The sequence below is a fragment of the Eucalyptus grandis genome, chromosome 3, assembly GCF_016545825.1.
Source record: "Eucalyptus grandis isolate ANBG69807.140 chromosome 3, ASM1654582v1, whole genome shotgun sequence".
NCBI lineage: Eukaryota > Viridiplantae > Streptophyta > Magnoliopsida > Myrtales > Myrtaceae > Eucalyptus > Eucalyptus grandis.
The window spans coordinates 55,837,930-55,863,506 of record NC_052614.1 but is presented as its reverse complement, the minus strand read 5'-3'; the positions used below and the strand labels follow the sequence as shown (position 1 = coordinate 55,863,506).

Genomic DNA, 25,577 nt, shown 5'->3' with positions numbered 1-25,577 from the left:
TTCACCAAGAAATTTAAACTATTGATAGAGATAAGCATCTGATCTTTTGCTTCGGCCATTGCAACTCCTTTAACCCTAGTCCAACATCCGGTGTGGTGATCATGGCATCATGGGCATCTTCTTCTCTGATTCTATCCTCTCTTCTTTCTTTTCTCACTTTCGGCCACTAGCCAAGGATGGGCCTCTCTTGATGATGGCATGACCTTTGCAGAGTTAGTGTCCACGTGGCATCGTGGGGATAAGTCTCTTGTTGGCTTAACCCCAACCTTCCATTGTCTGATATAAATGAAATCATGTCTTGCAAATTCAGTTGGAATGGACATATTTAAAAATTGAGAATGTTAAATTGTATTCATTGAACTTTGTCTAGTGGCTCTTTTGTCTTTTTGGTTTGAGAGCTGCATTCGCACTAGACAAAATGTTTTCTTTAGTATTTCGGGTGGTGGCGAAGGAATGGGGGCATGCACAGACAGATCAAATATTTTGCCAGAAGGACACAGAAAAAACATTGGCCAAGGGAAAATTAACCACATAAAATACAGAAGGCCTATACAAATATGCCCATATTTATAAAGAATAACTGTGTGCGTGAGATATTATAGATGTAGGTATAAGAGAAGGGCGTCCATGTATGTGTATATATAAGAAGTATCATTATTCACCCCATTTAGTTAAGTAGTTAATTAAACCGTTCCATGTATATTATCGTTACATGTTTGGCTCTTGCTGGAATTTGTTAAGAATTTATATCCCAATTCGCGTTTGTTAACTAATAGTCAAAACTTTTGCAATTTGGCTTAAATCACTCTTTGTGAGGAAAGATCTTGTTTAAAGGATTTTCTAAGTTGACATTGGAATCAAAGTTTAGACCCAAATATAAAGAAGTTAATGATTAAAACTGGGTCATGACAAATACACTGCACCCATAGGGTCCAATTGATTGATGCCTACTAGACTCATCAATCATTAAGGCCATAACATTACAATTGACTATAGGACTCATCGATGGAGTGCCTGATGAACTTATTGATCGTGATTTTCTTACCCACGATAAATTGACTGGAAATGTAATAAAAGTTAAAGGTTAAGTAAAGGAGAGTCTGTCGACCAAGAGATGACCATGGCTGAGGATTCAGGAGAATTTACAAATCATCCCAAAAATAGTGCGCAAGGAAAGACAGTTAAAGATTCCTGCAGGGAAAGATCAGGACGCAAAATGGAATGGCTCATAAAAGAAGCAGAAGCAATCAAGGCATAAACAAGCACGAAGAATACACAACAACCAATCAACAAACAGCATCAACTGAGGCATTCACGAGCAAACAAGGCATCATATTTCAAAGATGAGAATATTATTCGTAATAGATTGATCTAGATTAGATTTTGTTTGCACTTTGAATGCAAACTTGAAATCGATTAGGTTTCTCGGTTCTGGCACTGGCCTATGTTTATAAAAGCTTTCCATTTGTAAAATTTTTACTTGCTCTATTCAGTGGATCTTCATTAAGAAGTTTATGTTTGTAGTCGTCAAGGGAGCATGGCATCCAAGAATATAAGCCATCTGTTGTAATGCAATAAAGTTTCATGCAATATGTTTATCATTTGTTCCTAATCTATTATCTTCACATTGTTTTAGTAGTTCAAATACTACAAAGTCGTTGTGACATCAATTCATTTACTTTTAATTTGAAGTCAAATTTGACAATTAAATTTTAATCATCGAAACTATTGAGTTTCTGGTGATCACGGCTTGATAAAAGCACACCTAAAACTCCCATATTGAGCATCCCTTTTATGTCGCCTTTAATCATGGCCATAATCTCCTTTGTCTCCCACAATCCCGAATTAGTTAACAAATCAAAAGATACATTAAAATTTAGACTTATGGACAACTTTATCACTGCCAGAAAAGGAGTCAATAGGGATATTTTTCAAGTGGATGTGTTTTTCGTGCATATCCCTTATCAATTTAGCGGGACGCCTTCCGAATTGTCCCAAATCCTCTCCAAGCGGTGGACCTGTTCACGACATCATACGCATGTCTTGCCATAAATGAGAGGCCAAAGGAGCAAAACTAAATTCAAAATAGATCGAGGCTCGAAAAGTTTGGCTATATTTTAATTCAAACGATGAAAATTATTAGGGATTTGTTAATAGCAGCATGAACGCTTGAGAGAAATCGAATCTTGCTTTTGTTAGATGGACGTGGTCCAGGATACATTTAGCATTGCTTTACCTTTTATTATGCTCAATACAGATGCATAAAGACTTCAAAGAAACACAAATTGGCCCGTTTGCCTGTGATTTGACCGTTGATGACTTGAGCCTGCAAATTCCACCATCTTCCGTTGACGCTGTGACATGGTAATTAGAAGGAAGTAATGACCTAACTTCAGTACGTCTTGGTAGTTTAATGAACTGCTATTGCTAGCTCATACTTAAGCCATTAATCTAGAGTTTGCTCGATCAGTTACCTAAAGCAGATATTTGTGCTATCTGCAGTGTCTCCAGGGAAAAATGCATCTAGTTTTGCAGAATATAAGAAGGGTTCCCAAGGCAGGAGACCTTCCTGTTTTTCAGAATTAAATAGGTGATAAACTGATTTCTAATCGGTCAAGTTACTATCCTGAGAGGAGATATAACTACTATGTAGTGTTGCTGCTTCCAGCCAAAGGGTCACGTTCTGTTCCATGATTATGCCACTGGTGATCTTGCTCAGGTTGTTCAACCAAAAAAAAAAATCTTGCTCCGGTTGCTCATTCAGTATGGCATTTTATTGTCTAGAAAAGAAATCTGCCGACAATTTTTTTAGTGCGGCCTCACGCTTCTTTTACTAAAACTTACACAGTTTCCTGTGTCTACCTGTTTTGCTGACAGGAAAGGTTCGCTTGCAAGGATCAAATGATTAGCGAGAACTTTTATGTCAGGGGTGATGGCATTGTCACTTCCTGCGATCTGTTTGTGGATGCTATCTTTTTCTTTTTCCTCTTAATGAGTCAATCTTGACGCTCTGTTCTTTGCTTCTTTTTCTTTTTCCTTTTTCAAAGCAGCGTGCATTCTATTCTTTAATGAGTTCTTACCAAGTCTATCTGAGGCCAACAGACAAGTTGAGAATCGATCTAGAGAGTTGGTAATAAATCGGTATGTTTTTCACTTTCAAAGTTGATTTCAGAAGTGTCCTGTTGCTTTTGTTGGTATGATTGTCGTCTTGTTGCAATTCATTTCAGATGATGGATCCAAGCTGTATTTTACCCTTCAGATGCTGAAAACTTTTCTGGCAGCAATCCAGGCAGTACTGAAGTTGACTTCCCCAGTCAAGAAAATACTGAATCCAACATGTCATTGGATGCTTCAAAGGAGCCTGTTGAGCATATTGAGGTTGATATATCTGAAGGGGTTGCAGCTGAGATGTTTGTAATTTCATCTTCTGCTGAAAGGAGGTAAAGGTTTCTCTTATTAGTAATGCTGTCTATATTTGCATATTATGGATCAAGAAATGAGGTATTCTGCCTCTTCTCATTGTATATGCTTTCAAGTTATCAATGGATTTTCACCTTTTAAATAATTTATTTGCTGACTGAGGTCTCCATGTCCGTCTTAACGGGGAAAACTTTAGCATTAGAGTATTGTCCAAAGAATCTCAACACACACGCAAGGCAACTGGGTTAATGCTTTGGGAATCAGCTCAATTGATGGCCACCGTCCAAGCTAGAAAACCAAACATTGTTTCAGGAAAAAAAGTTTTGGAGTTATAGGCTGTGGTTGTAAATGCATCTCCTCGATGGTGGCTATTAGATCTGCTGACCTCGTGGTAGCAACTGATGTAGATACAAAGCCCCTCAACCTGTTGATGCAAAACGTCACTTCAAATGTCGCTCTACCTTTCCTTATTTAATCGATTGTTAAGAGCCTAGAGTGGGGAGATAGGGGCCATAAAGAAGCAATTAAAAAAAAAAAAAAAAGTGAACGATGAAGGTTTCAACATCATCATAGGCACCGATGTCTCATATATTCCTGAAGCAATTTTGCCTCTTTTTGGCACTTTTTCTCTGCCACGTTTTGTGCCGCTGCTTCCCAGAATGGTTTTAGGCTAGTAGAGAGGTGCCCTGAGGGAATTTCAGGTGAGTCATCTCGGGGAGTTGTCGGCTCTTGATTTGCTGAAGTGTCATTGACAATTATAGTTTTAGTATGGCATTGAGCACCATGTAGTTTGAGATTGAGTGATAATGATTCTCAGGGTTCGTATTCTGTTCTCTTGTGGTCTCGACCAGATGTTTGTTAAACCTCGTCCCTGGTTTGAGGTATCTGCCTTCTTTAATTGAGTTTTATGGTTGTTGGACTGATACATGGTTTTGCCACACGGAACAAGAACTGAGGAAATTTCTTGTAGTTAGGGAATCATCTTTGGCTTCAAGAGCAAAATGATTCAGTTGCATTGATTTGTGTTGCAGGATTTCCTATATCTATGTATATAGACCGTGATTAGCTTGGTAGAGTTGGGAACTTTGTTCATGACACTTTTTCATTAATTGGTGATGTGCTGTTATAAGATGCCTACATTTAGAACATATGTTGTTTAGTGCTTGAGGGAATGCATCGTAGGTTTCTCTTTAATTTGCCTTTTCCTGTGGATTTTGGATTTGATTTGAGCTCAGGCTTTGCAAATGCCTCATTTTGGAAAAGAGCCATAAATAAATACAAAGAAATTCTGATAAATACATTTCAAACCAAATACAAAGAAGTTATGATAAACAAACACTTCTAAACAAGAATAAGGAGAAGCAGATCAAAAGCTCTTGACAAAGTGAAAAGAGAAGGCATTTATACTAGTTAAACACTCGTGTTTTGTGAGGGCTCTGACCCTAGCTGACATAATTGATAGATAGATTCATTCCATGAAAGCAATTCGATCGTAAACCGATGCTAGAGCGTCTAGGACTTGCACTACGTCTGTCACCAATTTAAAGTAATGAAGACCCCAAAGAACATAACATCAAAATCCAATTAAATTAACTTGTTCTTTAGATGTTTCAGCACTGTCTAGGCGAAATGTTTAATGAATTTATTGCTGCACTAGACTTTGAACAAGGATGAATCCGTCTACAATCGAAATAAACTGTTTTTGGTTACGGACAATCAAATTAATTGGTAGAACTTGAAAGAGAACTGGGTTCATTCTTCAGTGCAAAAACACTAACTTTTGCACTTGCCAAATTGTACAAGAAGCTTCTTCAAACAATCCAAACATCTATCCGAACATCTGAAAGCCCTCAGTTTCATTTTTCTTGTCCAGCATGTCACCATAAGACTTTGGCCCCAACTGTTTGGGTTCATCTTTCTAAAGATCATCAATCTCCACCACTTGTCAATTCCCAAACGATTATGAGAATAAGCCTTCTGTACCTAAAAAGTAAAGCACAGCCCTAAATTATAAAGATTTTGTTAAAAAAAGCGTTGCACTTGTTGAACATGCTAAGTGTGAATCGATGGTTTCCTCGTTAAGCGAGTTTAATAAAAGCACCTCACGCAGTCGTTTAACAATATTCATTAAAAAAGACAATAAATGAACACAAACCCAGTAAAGCAAAAGGAAAAAAGGAAAATTAGGATGATAGAGTTTGTGGCAGCCAGTCTGAACAACCTCCTACAGATGGAACGAGATGGTGATGCGGTATGTAACACTTGTTAGTAACAGCCTGTACACTCCCAGAAGAGGTATCAGCAGTGAAAAGACACAAGTACAGGAAGCAGAAGAAGTTTATGATGGCCCTTTCACTCCCCATCACATGTTAACAACTTCTGACTCTCTCTCTCTCTCTCTCTCTCTCTCTCTCTCTCTCTCTCCCTCTCTCCCCAACTTAATTTCTTTTGTATATGATTATGCAATTAATAGGAAACAGGTAGACAAAGATTTTCATCTCAGGGAAAAAAATAACATTCTAGGAAGGGAAAATGAAAGGCACACACCGAGAAACATAGACAAACAGACATAATGTTAGGGCTTACCCTGAAGAACACCCCATCTGACCAAGACTGAGGTCCCTAGGATTTGGGTATTGTACAATATAATATTTTTATTCTCCAGTCAAGATCTTCGCTGATCAACTTGGTGCAAGAAAACTATTGCCAATCAAAGGACTATTGCAAGTAGGAGTATGAGTCATAAAGGCCTGAAAGCTTTGTTGTATCTTGTTGAATTTTGAATTATTTTGTTGAATATAGAGAGTCGGACATCTTTAAGCATCTATTTTCTCCGGGAGATCTGTGAAATAAAAGTCCGACTTCCTAATCCTAAAAGACAACCATGAAGATTAAAGAAACGCAGACACGCGAGCAAGCCAGAGAGAGAGAGAGAGAGAGAGAGAGAGAGAGAGAGAGAGAGAGAGAGAGGTGGGGTGACAGATAGAGGGTGAGCACACAGAGCTTCAAGCATGACCATGCAAGAAAACACCATGTGTGCTCACTCTCTTCTGTCACCTCCCTTACCCTTTAAAGGTTCAAGGGGAACAAACGCAAGAACCATTCAACCATTGATTGATTGCTCCCTTCCTCACTTGCACAAACATAAAACTAAAAACCCTAATTTTGACACTGCACTCTCAAACTGAAAGCCCTTTTTACTGTTCCATTAGCGTAGAACAATTAAGAGACTTTGGCTTTGCTGATGAGATGAAGAAGCTGTACCCATGGGGCTTTATATAGATGGGGAAAGGCGGGGAGGGAATAAATGTGGGTTCCTCATCCCATTCTCTTCTTATTCTTTTCTTATTATCATCATTCATTCATTCATGAGAGAGAGAGAGAGAGAGAGAGAGAGAGAGAGAGAGAGAGAGAGAGAGAGCAAAGGAAGTCTTCATCTTTTCTGAATCTGACCACTTTTCCAGATATATCAAACCAGACTCATTTACTCAGTTACCGTTTACCAATGCATCTTGTGATTCTAAATCTTATCTGCTCTCTTTTCAAACCTTGCTACTACGACACATCTCTCTCTCTCTCTCTCTCTCTCAAAATTTGGAACACTGACTCCGACAGTGTCCTTGCCTGATGGTCTGCCTCTTTCATTCTATATTACATAATCAGTTCCACATGTATATCTTTGGAATAATTATCTTACCAATCCTGATAAAAATTAAAGGTGAAGAAAACTGAAGATTCATTCTGGTGGGGAGCGATCTATAGAACATAAATTTTAGATTCTTTTATCATATTATAGTTTAGAATTTGGATGGATGCAAACTTATATTTCTCTACCATCTCAATTTGTGTTACTTTAAAAGGAAGAATGATTAGTGTGTATGATGATTTTTAGGAGACAACAAGCAAAAAATGTATCGAGATTCTATGCATTTGGCATGAATTGAAGCATAATAGAAGATAGAAAATCTACATACACGTGACCATTCATTTAGCCAAATAAATTAGTCATTAAGTAATTATCACTGCACTTGTAGGATCAAGAGAAGACTATGGTCATGCATCATTTGTGTTGAGTAGGTCACTCTCAATTGGCCAATGCAATTATGTATACTGTAATAGAATATGTATGGTAGTGAGTGTGTAAAAAAAAAAGAATAAAAAGGAAAAAAAAAATCAAAAGAGATTGGGAGATAAATCAACGTGATCTTTCACATCTAGAAAATCAAGGGAGATTGTGAAAGAAATCAAAGTGATCCTCATATCTACACAATCACAAGAAATTAGAAGATAAATTTACGTCATTTTCATATCATACAATTCCCGTGATTTTTTTTTTTTTTTTCTTCACCTTGGACGTTTTTCACGTTAAAATTCTGGTACTATTTATTATTCATCTGCTTTCATTCAATATTTTATCTTATTAAATTTTCATAGAAATAGTAGTGGGAAAAATTATCTGGGCATCTACACATATATTCTTTTCTTTTTTCCCAACAATTTGTTGTCTACCCATCACAATAAAACACAGACCTAAGGCCATAGCATATGCAGCAAGGCCGCATAATCTTTGTATACTAGTCCTTGCAAAGAGTCTTTTTTTTTTTCTTTTTTTTTCAGTAGCATGACCCATAGTTAGGCTAACACAAATGGTCTAGCATGAATTCAAACTTCAGGTGCAACTAGTTTTTTGTAATTATAGAGTGCTCAAAACAAATGATTTTTTTTAACTTAGATTATTCACATCTTTCCTTTCTTCCGTTTCCTCTTAAAAGCATTTCTTCGAGACCTTACACATGTCCCACATCAAACAGGTGAATGTCCGCCGCTCACAAGTGTGACCATCTTCAAGAATATTGTACAATTAATCTTTTGGCTATAGAGGCAGTAAGACCATGATCAATACTCGCCCTGTCTTTTGCTCTTTCTTTTGCTAACTATAACAAAGAGAAAGAGCAGCCCATGCAGAAAAAATGAAAGATTCGAAAACCAAGAATACAAGTCTAGACTATTTAGGAAACTTAACTTATATACATTAATTCATATAAGCCATTCCACCTGGGTGATCCCAGGCTCGAATCAAAGGAGAAGGCAAGGGTTGCATTAGGTAGTCAATGACCGATACTCCTTTTTCAACCATCTAAACTCTATGAACGTTATGACATAAATCACTCAATCCATAGCTAGTAGGTTCACCTAATATAGTAATTCTTCTAGAAGTTTAAGTTTTTGAATTTATCGATACTAATCTCACAAAATTTTGCAACTTATCAATCAAGAGTTCTAAATTCAAATCTTTTCAAGTCCTATCCATCTCCCATATTTTTTTTATTTCCACACTTCAGTCATAAACTTTTAAACTAGTGATCTAGTAAAATCTCTCATATAGGACATTGCAAAAACTAATATTTGTAGGTCGATCGCAACTAAGAAGTGTTTGCGATCTCGATGGACTGAGGGGGTTAGCGGTGGCCCTTGCCGCCTACTTTAAAAAAAAATCATAAATATTAGTTAATCTTTTCAAGATGTATATACTTAAATATTTAGCTAAAAGTTTTTGGTCTCACCTTGTTTTCGGTGGTTGGTTGCATTTGCTTTAGTTATTTTAAATTTGACTTGTGCTTTGATATTGAATATCTCTATTTTCACAAACATAGAGTCGTATACATTTAACAATTTGAAAATGAATCGGAATGCTATTGCAAACCTAAAAATGATTTCCGTGTTAATCGCAAAATCCTAAGACTGTTCTTAGAGGCAGGTTTTGCTTAAGCCTCCCTAACATACTGTACAAGAAATGTACATGAACTACATATGGAGTATCGAAATGGAAAGAGACCCATCTTTAGCCTCCCCCTCTAGGAATCAAGCTTTTCTCATCAGAATGTCCCCTGTATCCTTTGAATGGCTATCACAAGAAAGATGCAACATAAATAATTTGGATTTTCCCTTCCTGAAGGAACAACGCAAAGCTATTCGGGATATGTAGGGAGCAGAAAATCAATTCGTCAAATTCCCTAACATTGAACTCTCCCCACCAGCTCGAACAAAGGGAAAAAGGGTCCCATCCCTTTGTTCAAGCAAACATAATATGATGCGGCGCTGAATAAAGCAGCTTAAAGTATATATGCTTTCTGATAAAAAATAATCTTAATCTAAATTGTGAAATTCGAAGCATAAGAATCTCTGACTTATTGTTCCTACCAATCACAGCCAACGCGTGGCTTTCGTGGGACGTTTTGCCTTTCCTAAATTCCCCACACAACATTAGCATATGTCTTGTCCTCAGGTTTTGATCCTTAAAGTCGTAAAATTTAGAATTAAGGTGATCAACCACTTGCACTACTGCAATTACTTGCATCCTTGCTTTCATCATCACGCAATCATGCGAATTTAGTATCATATATTCACCGATTAGGAGAAAATGCAAATGGTGGGAGTATGCTTCTTGCATCCTTTTATCTCATGAAATTTATTTTGTCTCGCTCCGACATCCCTCCATACCTTCATAACCACCCGTTTGGAACATCCATCGTTTATACTTTTCAAATTTTTTCACCATTTTGAACAAACAAAATAAAAGGAAATTATTTTTCCAAAAAGTATCGATAAAGCACATTTCCAAATGTGAATCAATATGGAGATCGACAAAGAACTTGCAGGGTCCTTTATTGATTTTTGGACAGGAAATCTAAATTGATGAGAAAATTAAAGATACAAAATTATGGGCTATCATGACCAATCATGTAAAGCAGTACTAGAATGTGTAGATAACAAAAAGATAAAATTAAACAACCGGTGTTCATTGATTTGTTGGCGGTAATCTGCTTGAATTACAATTCTAGTACTTATAACTACTAGCAACAGTTAATAATAGTTATAAAGAAAGCTGAAATTATCTAAAAACTGGTGTTCATTGGTTTGTTGCAGGTTTCTTGCACAGCTTGCAAACCCTCTTCCTGATGGTTATAAGAGTCCATGTTTCTCGGCCATTATCATTCATGGCTTTCGATATTTACGGCTCTGCGAACTGGTGATCATGCTGGGTTCACGTATGAACGGGCCGTTATGATTGTAGCTGCAATTATTGGCTTCATGACTTGGAACACTTATCTCGATCTTGATCCATCAATCTTCACTTCCAATTCGGTTCTTTAGTCAACTGAATTAAGTTTCACCACTTCGTGATTCAACACTCCGTAATTTTCTCTTATATCGCCTTGATCAATTACCTATAGTTGTCGACCAACAAGATTAAGCAAATTCTGCCTCAACCATGTCTTGCTCGATCTTATCCAGTTTGAGTTGACAGTCAAAGAACTGAACAATTCCCAGTGTCAACAAAAATGAAAGATTCGATTAACTCTAAAGAGATTATAACTGCTAATCTCGAGCTTTTTCCACCTAATAGATTCGGATGGTCCCTTACAAAAAATTGATAATAAGTAAGAAACAAGTCTATGGTTTTGGAATTCATTTGAATTAACATATTCTTTTGATGATAGTAAGTGGCAAGAGAGTTTATCATTCATCAGATGCTTATACCAAACGACATAAATTTATTTTTCTGCCTCACAGTAATATTGATTACAACGAACCAATTGTCAATATATGCATGGGTCACTTGATAAACATCGCATACACATGTTTTGGACCAACAGTTGGCATTAATTATATATCCCCCATCATACCAAAAGCAACTTTCCTTTTAACAAAGTGGATATGATACATGCATGTAATTCACATAATTGAAGATCGAGGTTCCCCCTTTTTGTAGTGGAGCAACGACATGGAAGACCTTGCATGGTCTCAATCACAATGGGAATTTTCTTATTCTAAATAGATGGTATGCTTGTTTGCTATCACTTTGTTTTGTTCAAAAAGGAGCAACAACACGCACACCTGCGTCACCAAGAAATCGAAATGATTGAAAGAGATAAGCATCTGATTTTTTGCTTCAGGCATTGCAACACCTTTAACCTTGGTCCAACCTTTGGTGTGGTGATCATGGCATCGTTGGCATCTTCCCTCATCATGTCCTCTTCTTTCTTCTTTCACTCTCGGCCACTAGCTAGGCATGGGCCTCTTTTGATGATGGCATGACCTTTGCACAGTTAGTGTCCACGTGGCATCGTGAAGATGAGTCTCTTGTTGGCTTAACCCCAACCATACGTTATCTGATATAAAAGAAATCAAGTCTTACCAATTTAGTTGGAATGGTCATATTCTAAAGTTAAAAATACTAGAGTGTATTGATTGAATTTTGTCCTGCGGCTCTTGTCTTTTTGTTCTGAGAGCTGCACTCGCTGTAGACAAAATGTTTTCTGTAGTATCCCTGTAAACTAAAAATCACCATATTGGTGTTGCAGGTGCTTTTAGATCTTTTCTTCTGCTCCGACGGCCACAAGATGCAAGTCGAGAGTTTACATTCGAATTCTTATATATACTCGAGAAACGGTTATAGCCCTACAACTTTAACTAGTCAATTGTGCAGGCATGATTATCTAGAGCATAGATCGGCCAAAAAATAGAGCTTTGGATATTTACAATGGTGAGATGCGATTGTGATCATGATCGGCCAAAAACAAAGCAAGAAGGGAGGCAAGATCTAGACTCCAGATGAGACCGTAATGCGACTTAGGTGAGTGACGCCTAAGTTGAGCGAGACTGAGAGCGACTAAGTCAAGGTGTAAGCATGAGCGAAGAATGAGGCGTGAAGAATGAGAATGATTAGAGTTTTGTTTCGTATTTGGGAAAGAGGCATGAAAGAGAGAGGTTTGTGAAGATATTAGGGGTTTTTTGACAGTTGTAAGAAATAAAAAGAATGTAAATTAAAAAAACGATTCAGTCTAGGTGGTCTGGATGGGCGGTTCCACACCTAAAACCAAGGATGGAACTGAAATTCACCGGTTCCAATTACATAGAACTGAGAACTGAACCATTGCCTCCAAAATTTGCCAATTTGGTCCAGAACGTTTTTTCTTGCTCACCCCTAAAGGGAAGATCAAGACGCATAAAAAATGGCTCATAAACGAAACAGAAGCAATCAAGCCACAAAGCACAGAGAATACAAAACAACCAATCAACACACAGCATCAATCGAGCATTCACAAGCAAACGAGGCATCAGATTTCGAAGATGGGAAGATCATTTGTAATAAAATCTAGATTAGATTTTGATTAAACTTTGAATGCAAACTTGAAATAGAGGTTTCCCAGTTTTAGCAGTCGTCTATATATATAAAAGCTTTCCACTTGTAAAATTTTACTTTCTCTACGCACTTCGGTGATCCACAGTAAGAAGCATATGTTTCTTAGTCATCGAAGGAGCATAAATCCAATAGTACAAGCCATCCATTGTGATCCAACAAAGTTTTATTCAATCTTCTTATTTGTTCCTAATTTACTATTTGCGCATTATTTTAGTTGTTCAAACCCGACAAAGTCCTTGAGATTTCAAGGCATATTAAAATCCATTTACTTTTGATTTGAAGTCAAATTTGATACTTAAACTTCAATCATCGAATTATTGAGTTTCTATTGATCATGACTTGACAAAATTACACGTAACACTCCCTTCTTTAGCATCCATAGTCGATAGGGAGATTTTTAGGGCAGGACATGTTTTCCGCACGTCCCTTATCGACTTAGCAGAATGCTTCCGTCCCAATTCCACTCCAGGCGGTGGATCTAGAGATCCACGACCTCATGTGCACGTCTTGCCATAAATGAGAGGCCAAAGTAGCAAAACCATATTCAAAATAGATTGTGAGACTCGCCAAGTTCAACCGTATTTCATCAAATGATCGAAATTATCAGGGACTTGTTAATAGTAACATGGACCCTTGAGAGAAAATGAATCTTGCTTTTTGTTAGATTGACAAGGTTTAGGATACATTTAGTATTGCTTTTTAATGAAATGACCTTTCAATTTCCTCATTACAGATGCATAAAAACTTCATAGAAACACGAATTAGTCCATTTGTCCATGATTTGACCGTTGATGACTTGAGCCAGCAAATTCCTCCATCTTCCGTTGACATTCTTACATGGTGATTAAAAGGAAGTAACGACCTCACTTCAATGCATCTTGGTAGTTTAATGAACTGCTACTGCTAGCTCATACTTTATGTTATTAATCTGGAGTTTGCTTGGTCAGTTGCTTGTGCAGTTTGAATCGCTGATCGAAAAGAAGATATTTGTGCCATCTGCGGTGTCTCCAGAGAAGATGCATCTAGAATTGCAGAATATAAGAAAGGTTCTCAGCAGGAGACCTCCTGTTTTTCAGAATTAAATTGGTAATATACTGATTTCTAATCAATCAAGGTACTATCGCGAGAGGAGATATTACTGCGATGTAATGTTTTTGCTTCCAGCCAAAGGGTCACGTTCTGTTCCGTGATGATGCCACCGGTGATCTTGCTCAGGTTGCTCTTTCAGATGACATTTTATTATTTAGAAAATATATCTGCCGACAAATTTTTAAGTGCTGCTGCTCAATCTTTTTTTACTATATCTTACACATCTTCCTGTGTCTCCTTGTTTTGCTGACAGGAAAGGTGTACTTTTTTTTTTTTTAGGAAAGGTGTACTTGCAAGGATCAAATAATTAGCTAGAACTTTCGAGTCAGAGGTGATGGCACTGCCTGCTCCTGTTATCCGTTTGTGGATGCAATCTTCTCCTTTTTCCTCTCAATGAGCCAATCCGGACGCCCTTTACTTTTCTTCTTTTTCTTTTTGCTTTTTCAAAACAGCGTTCATCCTATCTCTCTAATGAATTCTAACCAAGTCCATTCGAGGACAATGGATTCAACGTGAAGGAGATCGGTTTGGGTTGCAAACAAGTTGAGAATCGATCTGGAGAGTTGGTAATGAATCGGTATGTTATTCAATTTTAATGTTGATTTCAGGAAGTGTTCTGTTGCTTTTGTCAGTATGATTGTCTGCCTTGATGCATTTGATTTCAGACGATGGATCCAAGCTGTATATTGCCCTTCAGATGCTGAGAACTTTTGTAGCAGACTGAAGCTGACTTCTCCCAAAATACTGAATCCAACATGTCATCGGACGCTTCAAAGGAGCCCGTTGAGAATATTGAGGTTGATATATCCGAGGGCGTTGCAGCTGACATGTTTGGAATTTCATCTTCTTCTGACAATGAGGTAAAGGTTCCTTTCATTAGTAATGCTGTCTATATTTTCATAATATGGATCAAGAAATAAGGTATGCTGCCTCAACTCATTGCATATGCTTTCAAGTTATCAATGGATTTTCACCTTTTAAAGAATTTATCTGTAGACTGAGGTCTCCATTTAGAATGCATTTGGTTTGACTTTGGAGAAATGTTTTTGAGAAAATGCAAAAGCCTTTGAGTTAAGTACGTTTTTGGAAATACAAATAGTGTTTGTTAAAATGTATTTTAAGAACACATTAGAAAGCAGCTTTGACGTAAATGCCATTTGCTAAAAATTGTACTTTGCAATAAATTTTTGTTAATTGATAGCCGCTCACTAGTTGCTCACCAATAACTGAGGCAAAATTAAGGTTTTTGTTTCCAGGACATTTGAAAAAAATTCTATTTGCATTCCAGAATTAAACTACCTGAAAGTTAAGTTTGGAAATGAGCAATGTTGGAATGAAAAAATGAATGCTGAAACAGTCACACCATTCTATTTGCATTCCAAAAATGCTACATTTCAAAATACCTTTGCATTTGCTCAAAGATGAATGCTAAAACAATCACGGACCTACCTCGGGTCAAAGGCCTTTAGAGAGTTTTGGAAATGCAATTGCATCTCCCCAAAGCTCCCATAAAATTTTGCCGGACGGCATTGCATTTGCATTTGCTTAAAGGGCTTTATGAATGTTGAAACAATCACACCATATATTGTCTTGAACATTGACACCTCACACCATATATTGTCTTGAACATTGACACCTGTTTTTGCCAATTTTTTAGATATGCCGACCTCATGGTTTAAGTCAAATAATTCAAGTTAACGGTCTTAATATTATTCATTATTTCAATTTCATAAATTTAATTTGGTTTCAACTTCATTTTAATAATCCATAAAACTTGGAAAAAATAAAGGAAAGAAAAAGGGAAAATAATAATAGTAATAAGAATAATGCGATTATCTTATTATTTATTATTTTCTATTTCTTTTCTCTCTCTCTCTCCCTTTTTCTCTCTCTTTCTCTCTCCACGAAAACTTTAGCATTAGAGTATTGTCCAAAGAGTGTCAACACATGCAAGTTGATCGGGTTGATGCTTTTGGAATTGGCTCGATTGATGGCCTCCGTCCTAGCTAGAAACCCAAACATTGTTTCAGGAAAAAGGGTCTTGGAGTTAGGCCGTGGTTGCAGGAGGCATATGCTCGATGGTGGTGCTTAGATATGCCGACCTCATGGTAGCTTAAGTAACATCGACACGTGTCACGACCCGATATGCCGATACTTTGTTTATAAAAAAATAGAGAATTTTGATGCGTTGGGACATATCATATATTAAATGTATATTTTATATATACATGATAAATTATCATTTTTATGATTATTTTAATCAAATTAATTTTATTCAAATTAATAATAATAATAATAATAATAATAATAAAATAAATAAATAAATAAATAGTATAGAATGAATTTACACTAAAAACATTAACCCACCATTTGTTAATATTATTCATTATTTCAATTTCATAAATTCAACTCCATTTTAATAATCCATAAAACTTGGAAAAAAAAAAAACAAGTAATCCACATTTTAAACTAGTGTGTCGAACATGTTAGAAGATAAGAGGAAAAAACTTAAGGGATAAATTGTGTGTCACAGAAAGTGAGAGTTGAAAGAGAAAAAAATATTAAATTTTTCTTATTTTCCCTTTTATTTATTATTATTTATTATTTTTACATATTTATATTTTGATCCCTTATTTATTGAAGATTTTTATAATTAACTCCATGCGTGTTAGAATTACATCATCGGAATTCCGAACTCGTGTGTCGGAATTCGAACTTGCATTCGAGCGTCGAAAAATGTCGAGAGAGTTGATTAGGTATCGAATTTTTCGACACGTATTGACCGAGTGTCGAAAAGTGTTCGACAAGACACACGAAAGTTTATAGAAAATGTTAATGTTTCATAAGTGATAGCTATTGATGGAGATACAAAGACCCTCGACCTGTTGATGCAAAACGTCACTTCAAATGTCGCTCCACCTTTCCTTAATATATTCAATGTTAAAAGCCTGGAACGGGGAGATGGGGCCCGAACATAAGCAATAAAAAAGTGAACGATTAAGGCTTCAACATTACCATAGGCACCGATGTCACATATATGCCTGAAGCAATTTTGCATCTTTTAGCCATTGCAAGGGAACTGATCTCATCCGACAGGGGCAAATGAAGGGGACCAGGTAGCGGCGGTTATTCTCTGCCACATTTTGCGCCAAGTTGATTAACCATCTATACTGTCCGCTGCTTCCCTGTACGGTTTTAGACTAGTAGAGAGGTGGCTGGCAAGAATTTCTGGTAACGCACCTCAGGGAGTTGTCGGCTCTTGGTTCGCTAAAGCGGTATCGACGAGTATAGGTTAGTACGGCATTATCATCATGCGTTTTCAGATCAAGCGATAATTCTTTTCAGGGTTCGTATTCTATTCTTTTATGGTCTTGACCGGACGTTTGTTAAACCTCATCCCTGGTTTGTGCATCTGCCTTCTATCATTGATTTTTATTTGTTGCTGAACTGATACAAGGCTTTGCCACATGGAACATGGAACAAGGAAATTTCTTATCGTCATTAGAATCATCTTTGGCTTCAAGAGCAAAATGATTCAGTTGCATTGATTTGTGTTCTGACCAGTTTGGTATAGTTGGAAACATTGTCCAGGAAACTTTTTTTCATTATCATGGTGATGTGGCTGTTATAAGATGCCTCCAATTAAAACATATGCTTGTTTAATTCTTGAGGTACTGTATTGTTGGTTTCTCTTTAATTTGCCTTTACTGTGGATCTTGGATCTGATTTGAGCTATGAACTGAAGCAAGCTTAAGGTTGCGAATGCCTCGATTTTGGAAAAGAGCCAATACAAAGAAGTTTTAAGTAAACATAAACTTTTAAACCAGCATAAGGAGCAGAAGATCAAAAACTCTGGACGAAGTCATGAATAGAGGAGGCATTGATACAAGTTAAGCACTCTTGTTGTCTGAGGGCTCTGACCCTATTTGGCATAATCAATAGATAGATTCTTTCCACGAAAGCAATTCCATCATGTACCAAACTAGAGGGACAAGGACTTTCAGCTGGGTCCGGTCACCAATTTATAGTAATGGGTCAGTCACAGAAGCCCCTAAAGAAAGTTACATCTTAAAGATCCAATGAAATCAACTTGTTCTTAAGATGTTTTAGCACTGTCTTGGCGAAATATTGAATGTATTTCTTGCAATTATGAGCACGCTATGCAGGGACACAATACTTTGAACACAAAGGATAAATCCAGCTACAGTCTAAAGAAACTGTGTTTGGTTACAGACAATTAAATAAATTGGCAGAACTTTGAAAGAGATCAGGGTTCATTCTTCAATGCAAATACACTAACTTGTGCAACCGCCAAAACGTACAAGAAGCTTATTCAAACAATACAAACATCTTTATGAACATTTAAAAACCCTAGTTCTACATTTCTTATGGTTCATCTTTCTTCAGCATGTCTCCACAAGAATAAACTGTTTGGGTTCATCTTTTCTGGAGATATCATCATTCTCCATTATTCGTCAATTTTCACGAATGAATATAAGAATAAGCCCTCTGCATCTAAAAAGTAAAGTTCAGTCCCTAAATTATAAGGATTTGTTAAAAAAGCCTTGCACTTGTTAAACATGCTTAATTTGGATTGATTGTTTCCTCGTTAAGCATGTTTAATAAGAGTACCTCACGCATTCATTAGCAATATTCTTTCCCGTAGCATGAGAAAAAAGACAGTATCAGGAACACAAATTCAGTACAGCAAAAAGAAAAATCTAAAAAGAAAATTAGGATAGTAGAGTTTCTGGCAGCCAGTCTGAACAACCCCTACAGATGGAATGAGATAGTGATGCAGCAAGCAACACCTGTTAGTAACAGCCTGTGCAGTCCCAGAGGAGGTCAACAGTAAAAAGACATACATGTACAGGAAGCAGAAGAGTTTATGATGGCCCTTTCACTCCCCATCACATGTTTACAACTTCTGACTCCGTCGCTATATCTAATTTAATTTCTTTTGTATATGATTATGCAATTAATAGGGAACAGGTAGACAAAGATTATAATCTTAGGTTAAAAAAAAATGCTGGGAAGGGAAAATGAAAAACACACACGAAAAAACATAGACAAACAGACATACCGTTAGGGCTTACACTGAAGAACACCCCATCTGACGAAAACCAAGGTCCCATGGATTTGGGCACTGTTTAAAATATGCTTTCTTTCTCCAGCCAAGGTTTTTGCTGAGCTTGGTGCAAGAAAACTACTGCAAAAGAAAAACACTATTGCAAGTAGAAGTGCGAGTCATAAAGGCCTGGAAGTTTTGTTATACCTTGCTGAATTTTGAATTAATTTGTTGCAAAATCCTCAAGCATCCTTTACCAAAAAAAAAAAAAAAAAACATCCTCAAGCATCGATTTTTCGCCGTAAGATCTGTGAAATTAAAGTCCGACTTCCTAATCCTAAAAGACAACCATTTAGATTAAAGAAACACAGACACACAAGCGACCAAGCCACAGAGAGAGAGAGAGAGTGGTGGGGTGACAGATAGAGAGTGGGCACACAGAGCTTCAAGCACGACCATGCAAGAAAACACCATGTGTGCTCACTCTCTTCTGTCACCTCCCTTACCCTTCAAAGGTCAAAGAGGAACAAACACAAGAACCCTTCGACTGTTGATTGCTAGCTCCCTTCCTTACTTGCACAAAAACAAAACTAAAAGCCCTAATTTTGACACTGCACTCTCAAACTCAAAGCCCTTGTTACTGTTCCATTAGTGTAGAACAATTAGAGGCTTTGGCTTTGTTGATGTGATGAGAAGCTGTACTCATGGAGCTTTATATAGATAGAGAAAGACGGGGAGGGAATAAAGGTGGGTTCCCCTTCCTATTCTCTTCTTATTTTTTTCTTATTATCATCGTCCATGAGAGAGAGAGAGAGAGCAAAGGAAGTCTTCATCTTTTCTGAATCTGATCTCTTTTCCAGAAAGATCAAGCCAGACTCATTTACTCAGTTACTGTTTACCAATGCATCTTGTGATTCTAAATCTTATCTCTCCAAACCCTAGCTTCTATGACACATCTCTCTCTATCTCTTTCTCTAAAATATAAAGATTTGAAACTGCAACTCCAACTGTGTCCCTGCCCGGTGGTCTTCCTCTTACTTTTACATCACATTATCAGTTCCACATGTATATCTTTGGAATTATATTACCAATCCTGAGAAAGATTAATGGTGAAGACATTAAAGATTCATTTTGCTGGGTACATATCTGAACAGGAATTTACGGTTCTTTATTATATTTCAGAGTAAAATTTGGATAGAAGAAAATATTTTATTTCCTTGCCATCTCATTTCGTGTTACTTAAAAATTAAGAATGATTGGCATATATGATCATTTTTAAGAGGCAAGAATAAGCGATATATGCATCAAGATTTTACACATCTAACACGAATTGTAGCATAATAAGAAATAAAAAATCTATATACATATAATCCTTCAATTAGCCAAAAAAAAAAAAAAAAAAAACTCAGCAATTAATCATAACTGCAATTGTAGGATCTAGAAAAGAATATGGCCATGCATCATTTGTTGTCTACGCATTACAATAAAACACTGGCCTAAGGCCAGACCATATGCCACTAGGCCACATAATTGGCAAATAATTTTTTCTTCCGTAGCATGACCAATAGTTAGGCCAAGACAAACGGTCTTGTATGTTCTCAAACTTCATGTGCGAAATCTAGCTTTTCCAATTATACAGTGCACGAAAAGCAAAAAGTCATAAATTACTTAATTTCTTTTTTTTTTTTTTCTCCTTGAAAAACATCTCTTTGAGACCTTTCACATGTACTGCATCAGATGGTGAATTTCCACCACTCATCGTGACCATCTTCAAGGATGTTATACAACTTGATACATCTATTAGTTGTAGAGGCAAATAAGATCATGATCAATTCTCCATCTTTCTTTTACACTCTCTCATGCTAATTATTAGGGGTAAACTTAGAACTTGAGAATTGGACCGGTGAGAACCTATTCAACATCAGGTTCCAAGGTATATAGGGTAGATTCCACGTTCTAAATATTGAGGAACTTATCTTGACCGGTAGGCTCTAGATTCTAGGTTGATGGAACGTGGAACCTGGAATCTAGAATCTGGAATAATTTTTTGTGTTTTTCTTAATTTATGTCTTCTTGCGATCCTATGGTATTCTATGGCGTTCGACAATAAGAGTATAATTTGGAATCACTAGTCCAAGCTTCCAATTTATAACTAAGATTTTTACTTTGTTCATATTTCATATTTTTTTGCATATTTAAATATAAGTTATGATTAGTGAATTGTAATAGCAAGTAATGGTTATTAAATATAATAAGTCATTACAATCATTTAATTAATAATAAAAGTGGTACCTAGGTAGACCTTGAAACCAACCTTGGAACTTTTAATGGGATAAGTTTTAGATTCCAAAAAATGCAGGGTAGGTTCCAAATTTTAGGTGAAACCTACATAACCTAGAACTGCTCACCCCTACTAATTATAATAAAGAGAAAGAGCTGCTCATGCAAAAAGAGTGAAAGTTTCCAAAACCAAGCATACAAGTTTAAAAGACAATTTAGGAAGATTAAGTAATATTTTATGTATGTATATATTAAGTCACTCTACTTGGGTTTTTAGAAGCTTGAATAAAAGGAGAACGCAAGGGTTGCATTAGGTAGTCGACAATCAGTTTAGTAACCTAAACTTCACATATGTATTCAAATCCTATTCGTTTCACCTATTATATATTTTTACACTTTTGTCTTAGACTTTTAAACATGATGGACCAAGGCATGCGAGCAGTGGCCCCTATCCCCTAGGTGAGAAGAAAATCATAAATATTAGGTAATCTTCTCAATATTTGTATAAATAAAAATTTAGAAGTTTTGGCCACACCTTATTTTCAGCAATGAGTTATATTTATTTAAGCATGTTAAATTTCAATTCTACTTTGATATGGAACATCTCTATTTTTAGAAACATATACATAAACCATTTTTTGTAAAATAAATCTGAATGCTATGAAACGCCTAAAAATAATTTATTGTTATCATGATCATCATCATTATTATTATTATTATTATTATTATTATTATTATTATTATTATTATTATTATTATTATTATTATTATTATTATTATTATTATTATTATTATTATTATTATTATTATTATTTTCGGGAAGGGGAAAACCAAAACCTCTTTTTCAGAAGCAGGTTTTACTTAAGCCCCCAAACATAGTGCGCAAGCAATGTACATGGAATCATATAATGGGGTACCAAAATGGAAAGAGACCCAACTTTAGCACTCTGGGAATCACAAGCTTTTCTCAACAGAATGTCCCTCCTTCCTTTGAATAGCTATTACAAGAAAGATGCAACATAAGAATTTGGATTTTTTCCTCTTTTCTTAAGGAACAGAACAAAGGTATTAGATATGTTGAGAGCATCAATGAATTAATCAAATCATCCCTAATGTTGACGTGTCCCCACCTTTTCTAAAGCAAAGGGAGAAGGTTCCAATGGAACATGAACACCTAGTCCAAGCAAACGTATATAATGCGGCGCTAACTAAAGCTGCTTAAAGTATAGATGCTTGCACATGTACCGCATCAAACGGTGAATTTCCACCACTCGTCGTGACCATTTTGAAGGATGTTATACAACCTGATACATCTATTAGCTATAGAGGCAAATAAGATCATGATTAATTCTACCCCTTTATTTTACTCTCTCTTTTACTAATTATAATTGTCGAAATAAAATACGCGAAAACGACAGGATCTTGCAATTTACGTCAACGCAAATATCTAAAGAAATAAATGAGAAATAATAAGAACATTAGAAATTTACGTAATTCGATCAGAGTATCAACACCTACATTCATGAAGAGGGCCAGCAATAATCCACTATAATTGGAAAATCAAAATTTACAATTACTTACATGTTCAAGTATTTCCTACACCTAAATTTAAATTTAAACCCAAAGTGATTATAGATAAACAACTTAATTTAGATGTAAAACTCACGGCACAAAATCACTACACTTCAAGTCCGAGTAAAAGCTTTACTCGAACGACCCACAAATCAAGAGCACCTCTGCACGCGCTTGCGGCTTCTTTACGTTGTGTTCTCGTGCGGAGTTTCTTCAAGAAACCCTTTGGAGTCCACACTGCGCAGCTTTTGGAAGAGCTCTCTCTTATTTGTGTTTCTTATCCGACTTTTGTATTCACAAATAAAGAGAGGCGTCCACTTCTTGGTCAACCGGTCAAACTTAGATAAAAGAAGAAATAAATCTTGTTGACTAAATCTTGAGATTTTTTTTTTGTTAAAAAAAAATAATCTATAGAGCTTTTAGCCAACATTTACATAAGATTCGGCGCCCCAAAACTTGCATTCAGCACGACAATAAGTCAAGGCGAGTGAAAGGGTGCCGGATGTAAAAGGAACCGCAAGAGTGGGCTAAAGCAAGGAGAAGCCTAAACAATAGGCTAAGGAGAAGACCATGTAGGGCCAAAAGGACTCCAAAACTCAACTAAACCAACGAACAACAAGGTAGGAAAGAAGGAAAAGAAGACCGCCAAGTCAAGCACCTCTGTCGGAGATGACGAGCGACCAACCCAGCGAGATAGCCAAACAAAAGACCACAATCCATCCTCAAGCCGTCCAAAAAGAACTCGAAGGAATACTAGGGAACGGCATGAGTAGGAGAAAAAATACAAAGATCTATCCCCAGTCATGTTGGAGCCTTCTGTTTCTAGGATTATCTTCAACATTTCTAAATGTTAAGGCCTTATCTTTCACCACTCTGATGAGGTGATTCTTAATAGCTGCAACCGCCACTTTGTGATCTCTGAAGAGTATGTCATTCATGTACTTCCAAATAAGATGGCATAGAGCACCAAACAAAATAACAAATCCTCCATTATCCATAAATCTCCGCACAAGAAATATATAAATTGGATTAATTTGTGCGATCACACTTTGGATATTTAACCAAATTTATCCAACAAATTGAGTTTTGTAAAAATTCAAACTCAAGACATAATTTAACAATAAAAAAGAGAAAGACTAGCCCATGCAGAAAGAATGAAAGCTTCCAAAACCAAGCATGCAAGTTTAAAAGACTATTTAGGAAAATTAAGTAATATATATATGTATGTATAAAGTCACTCCACTTGGGTTTTTAGAAACTCGAATAAAAGGAGAACGCAAGGGTTGCATTAGGTAGTCAACAATCGTGTTAGCAATTTAAACTCCACAAAGGTTATAACATAAATTACTCAAACCCTAGCTAATAAACTAAGTAGCACCAACATTGATATGCGACATGACACGACACGTCAACACATCGTTTCTCAAAAAATAGAGAATTCCGACACGCTGTATATTAAATGTATATTTTTATATATACATGATAAATTAAAATTCTTATGATTATTTTAATCAAATAATTTGATTCAAATTCACAAATAAATAAATAATAAAAAAGAGCCTAGAATGAATTTACCTTAAAAATATTAATACAAAATTTGTTACTATCATTCATTGTTTTAATTTCACTCCAATAGTCCATAAAACTCGGAGGGAAAAAAAATCAAGTAATCTACATTCTAGACTTGCATGTCAAAGTGTATTGAAAGAGAAAAGAAAAAAATTGGGGGTGAATTGTGTTTCATGGGAAGTAAGAGTCAAAAAAGAAGAGATTATTAGGTTTTTCTTCTTTTCCCTTTATTATTTCTATTATTTATTATTTTTCTTATTTATTTACATTTTGACCCTTCATTAATTGAAAATTTTTAAAATTGACCCCGTGCATGTCAAAATTACATGTCGGAATTACGAACTCGAATATTAGAATTCTTGACTCTATCAAAATTCTCAACTCGCATGCGGGGAGTGTCGGAAGAGTTGAACAAGTATCAATTTTTTTGATACCTATTGACTAAGTGTCAAAGAGTGTCGAAAAATGCCAAACACATATCGGAGTATCCGACACGACACGAAAGCCCTCAGAAAGTGTCAATGCTTCGTAGCTAGTAGATTTGCTCAATATAGTGTTAAAGTATTTAAAATAAATATTCATCCGGTAGCTTAAATTTTTTGAAAATTTGATAATCCCACAAAATTTTATTTTGTTCTGCATGTCAAATTCAATTTATTTCACCTATTGTATATTTCTACACTTTAGTCTTAAACTTTTAAAGCATTTGGTGGTAGTCTTGCAAAATCTCCCATGCTGATGGTCATGATGGATTGAGGGGTGCTGACAGTGGCCCCTAAGTCCTATGTAAAAAGAAAATCATAAATATAAGGTAATCTCCTCAAATTTAAATACAAATGTAGAAGTTTTGGTCTTGCCTTGTTTTCAATGGTTGGTTATATTTATTTAAGCATTTTAAATTTCACTTCTACTTTGATATGGAATATCTCTATCCTTAGAAACATATATAAACACCTTTTTGTAAAATTATTTTTTATTTTTTTTTTTTTTGAAGGGGAATATCAAAACCTGTTTTCAGAAGTAGGCTTTACTTGAGCCCCCAAACATAGGCCACAAGTAATGTAAATGGAATCAAATAATGGGGTACCAAAATGGAAAGAGACCCATCTTTAGCACTCTGGGAATCACAAGCTTTTCTCAACAGAATGTCCCCCCTTCCTTTGAATGGCTATTACAAGGAAGATGCACCATAAAAAATTTGGATTTTTCCCCCTTTTCCGAAGGAACAGAACAAAGCTATTGGATATGTTGGAAGCATCAATCGATTAATCAAATCATCTCTAATGTTGACCCGTCCCCACCTTCTGAAGCAAAGGGAGAAGGTTCCAGTGGAAGTAATGCACGTACATGAACACTTAGTTCAAGCAAACG

The 25,577-nt window shown here is 36.1% G+C and overlaps 1 protein-coding gene and 1 pseudogene across 1 annotated transcript; both read left to right on the top strand.

Moving 5' to 3' along the window:
* Positions 1–1,114: 1,114 nt before the first annotated feature.
* On the top strand, positions 1,115–10,492 carry LOC120291976. The gene is made up of 5 exons (XM_039309808.1): positions 1,115–1,252; positions 2,669–2,719; positions 2,878–2,957; positions 3,282–3,440; positions 10,348–10,492. Exons 1-5 carry the CDS (start codon positions 1,115–1,117, stop codon positions 10,487–10,489), a joined length of 570 nt encoding a protein of 189 aa, XP_039165742.1. The 3' UTR covers positions 10,490–10,492.
* A 2,857-nt stretch (positions 10,493–13,349) lies between these two features.
* LOC120291975 lies at positions 13,350–14,637 on the top strand (annotated as a pseudogene).
* The last annotated feature ends 10,940 nt before the right edge of the window (positions 14,638–25,577 follow it).

Bases quoted from the DNA above. Each gene is read 5' to 3' on its own strand.
- LOC120291976 (XM_039309808.1), top strand. From the start codon at position 1,115: ATGACCATGGCTGAGGATTCAGGAGAATTTACAAATCATCCCAAAAAT. The intron at 1,253-2,668 runs GCATAAACAAGC...TGCTGCTTCCAG, and splicing joins AAGAAGCAGAAGCAATCAAG to CCAAAGGGTCACGTTCTGTT. The intron at 2,958-3,281 runs GTTTGTGGATGC...CTTTTCTGGCAG, and splicing joins ATTGTCACTTCCTGCGATCT to CAATCCAGGCAGTACTGAAG.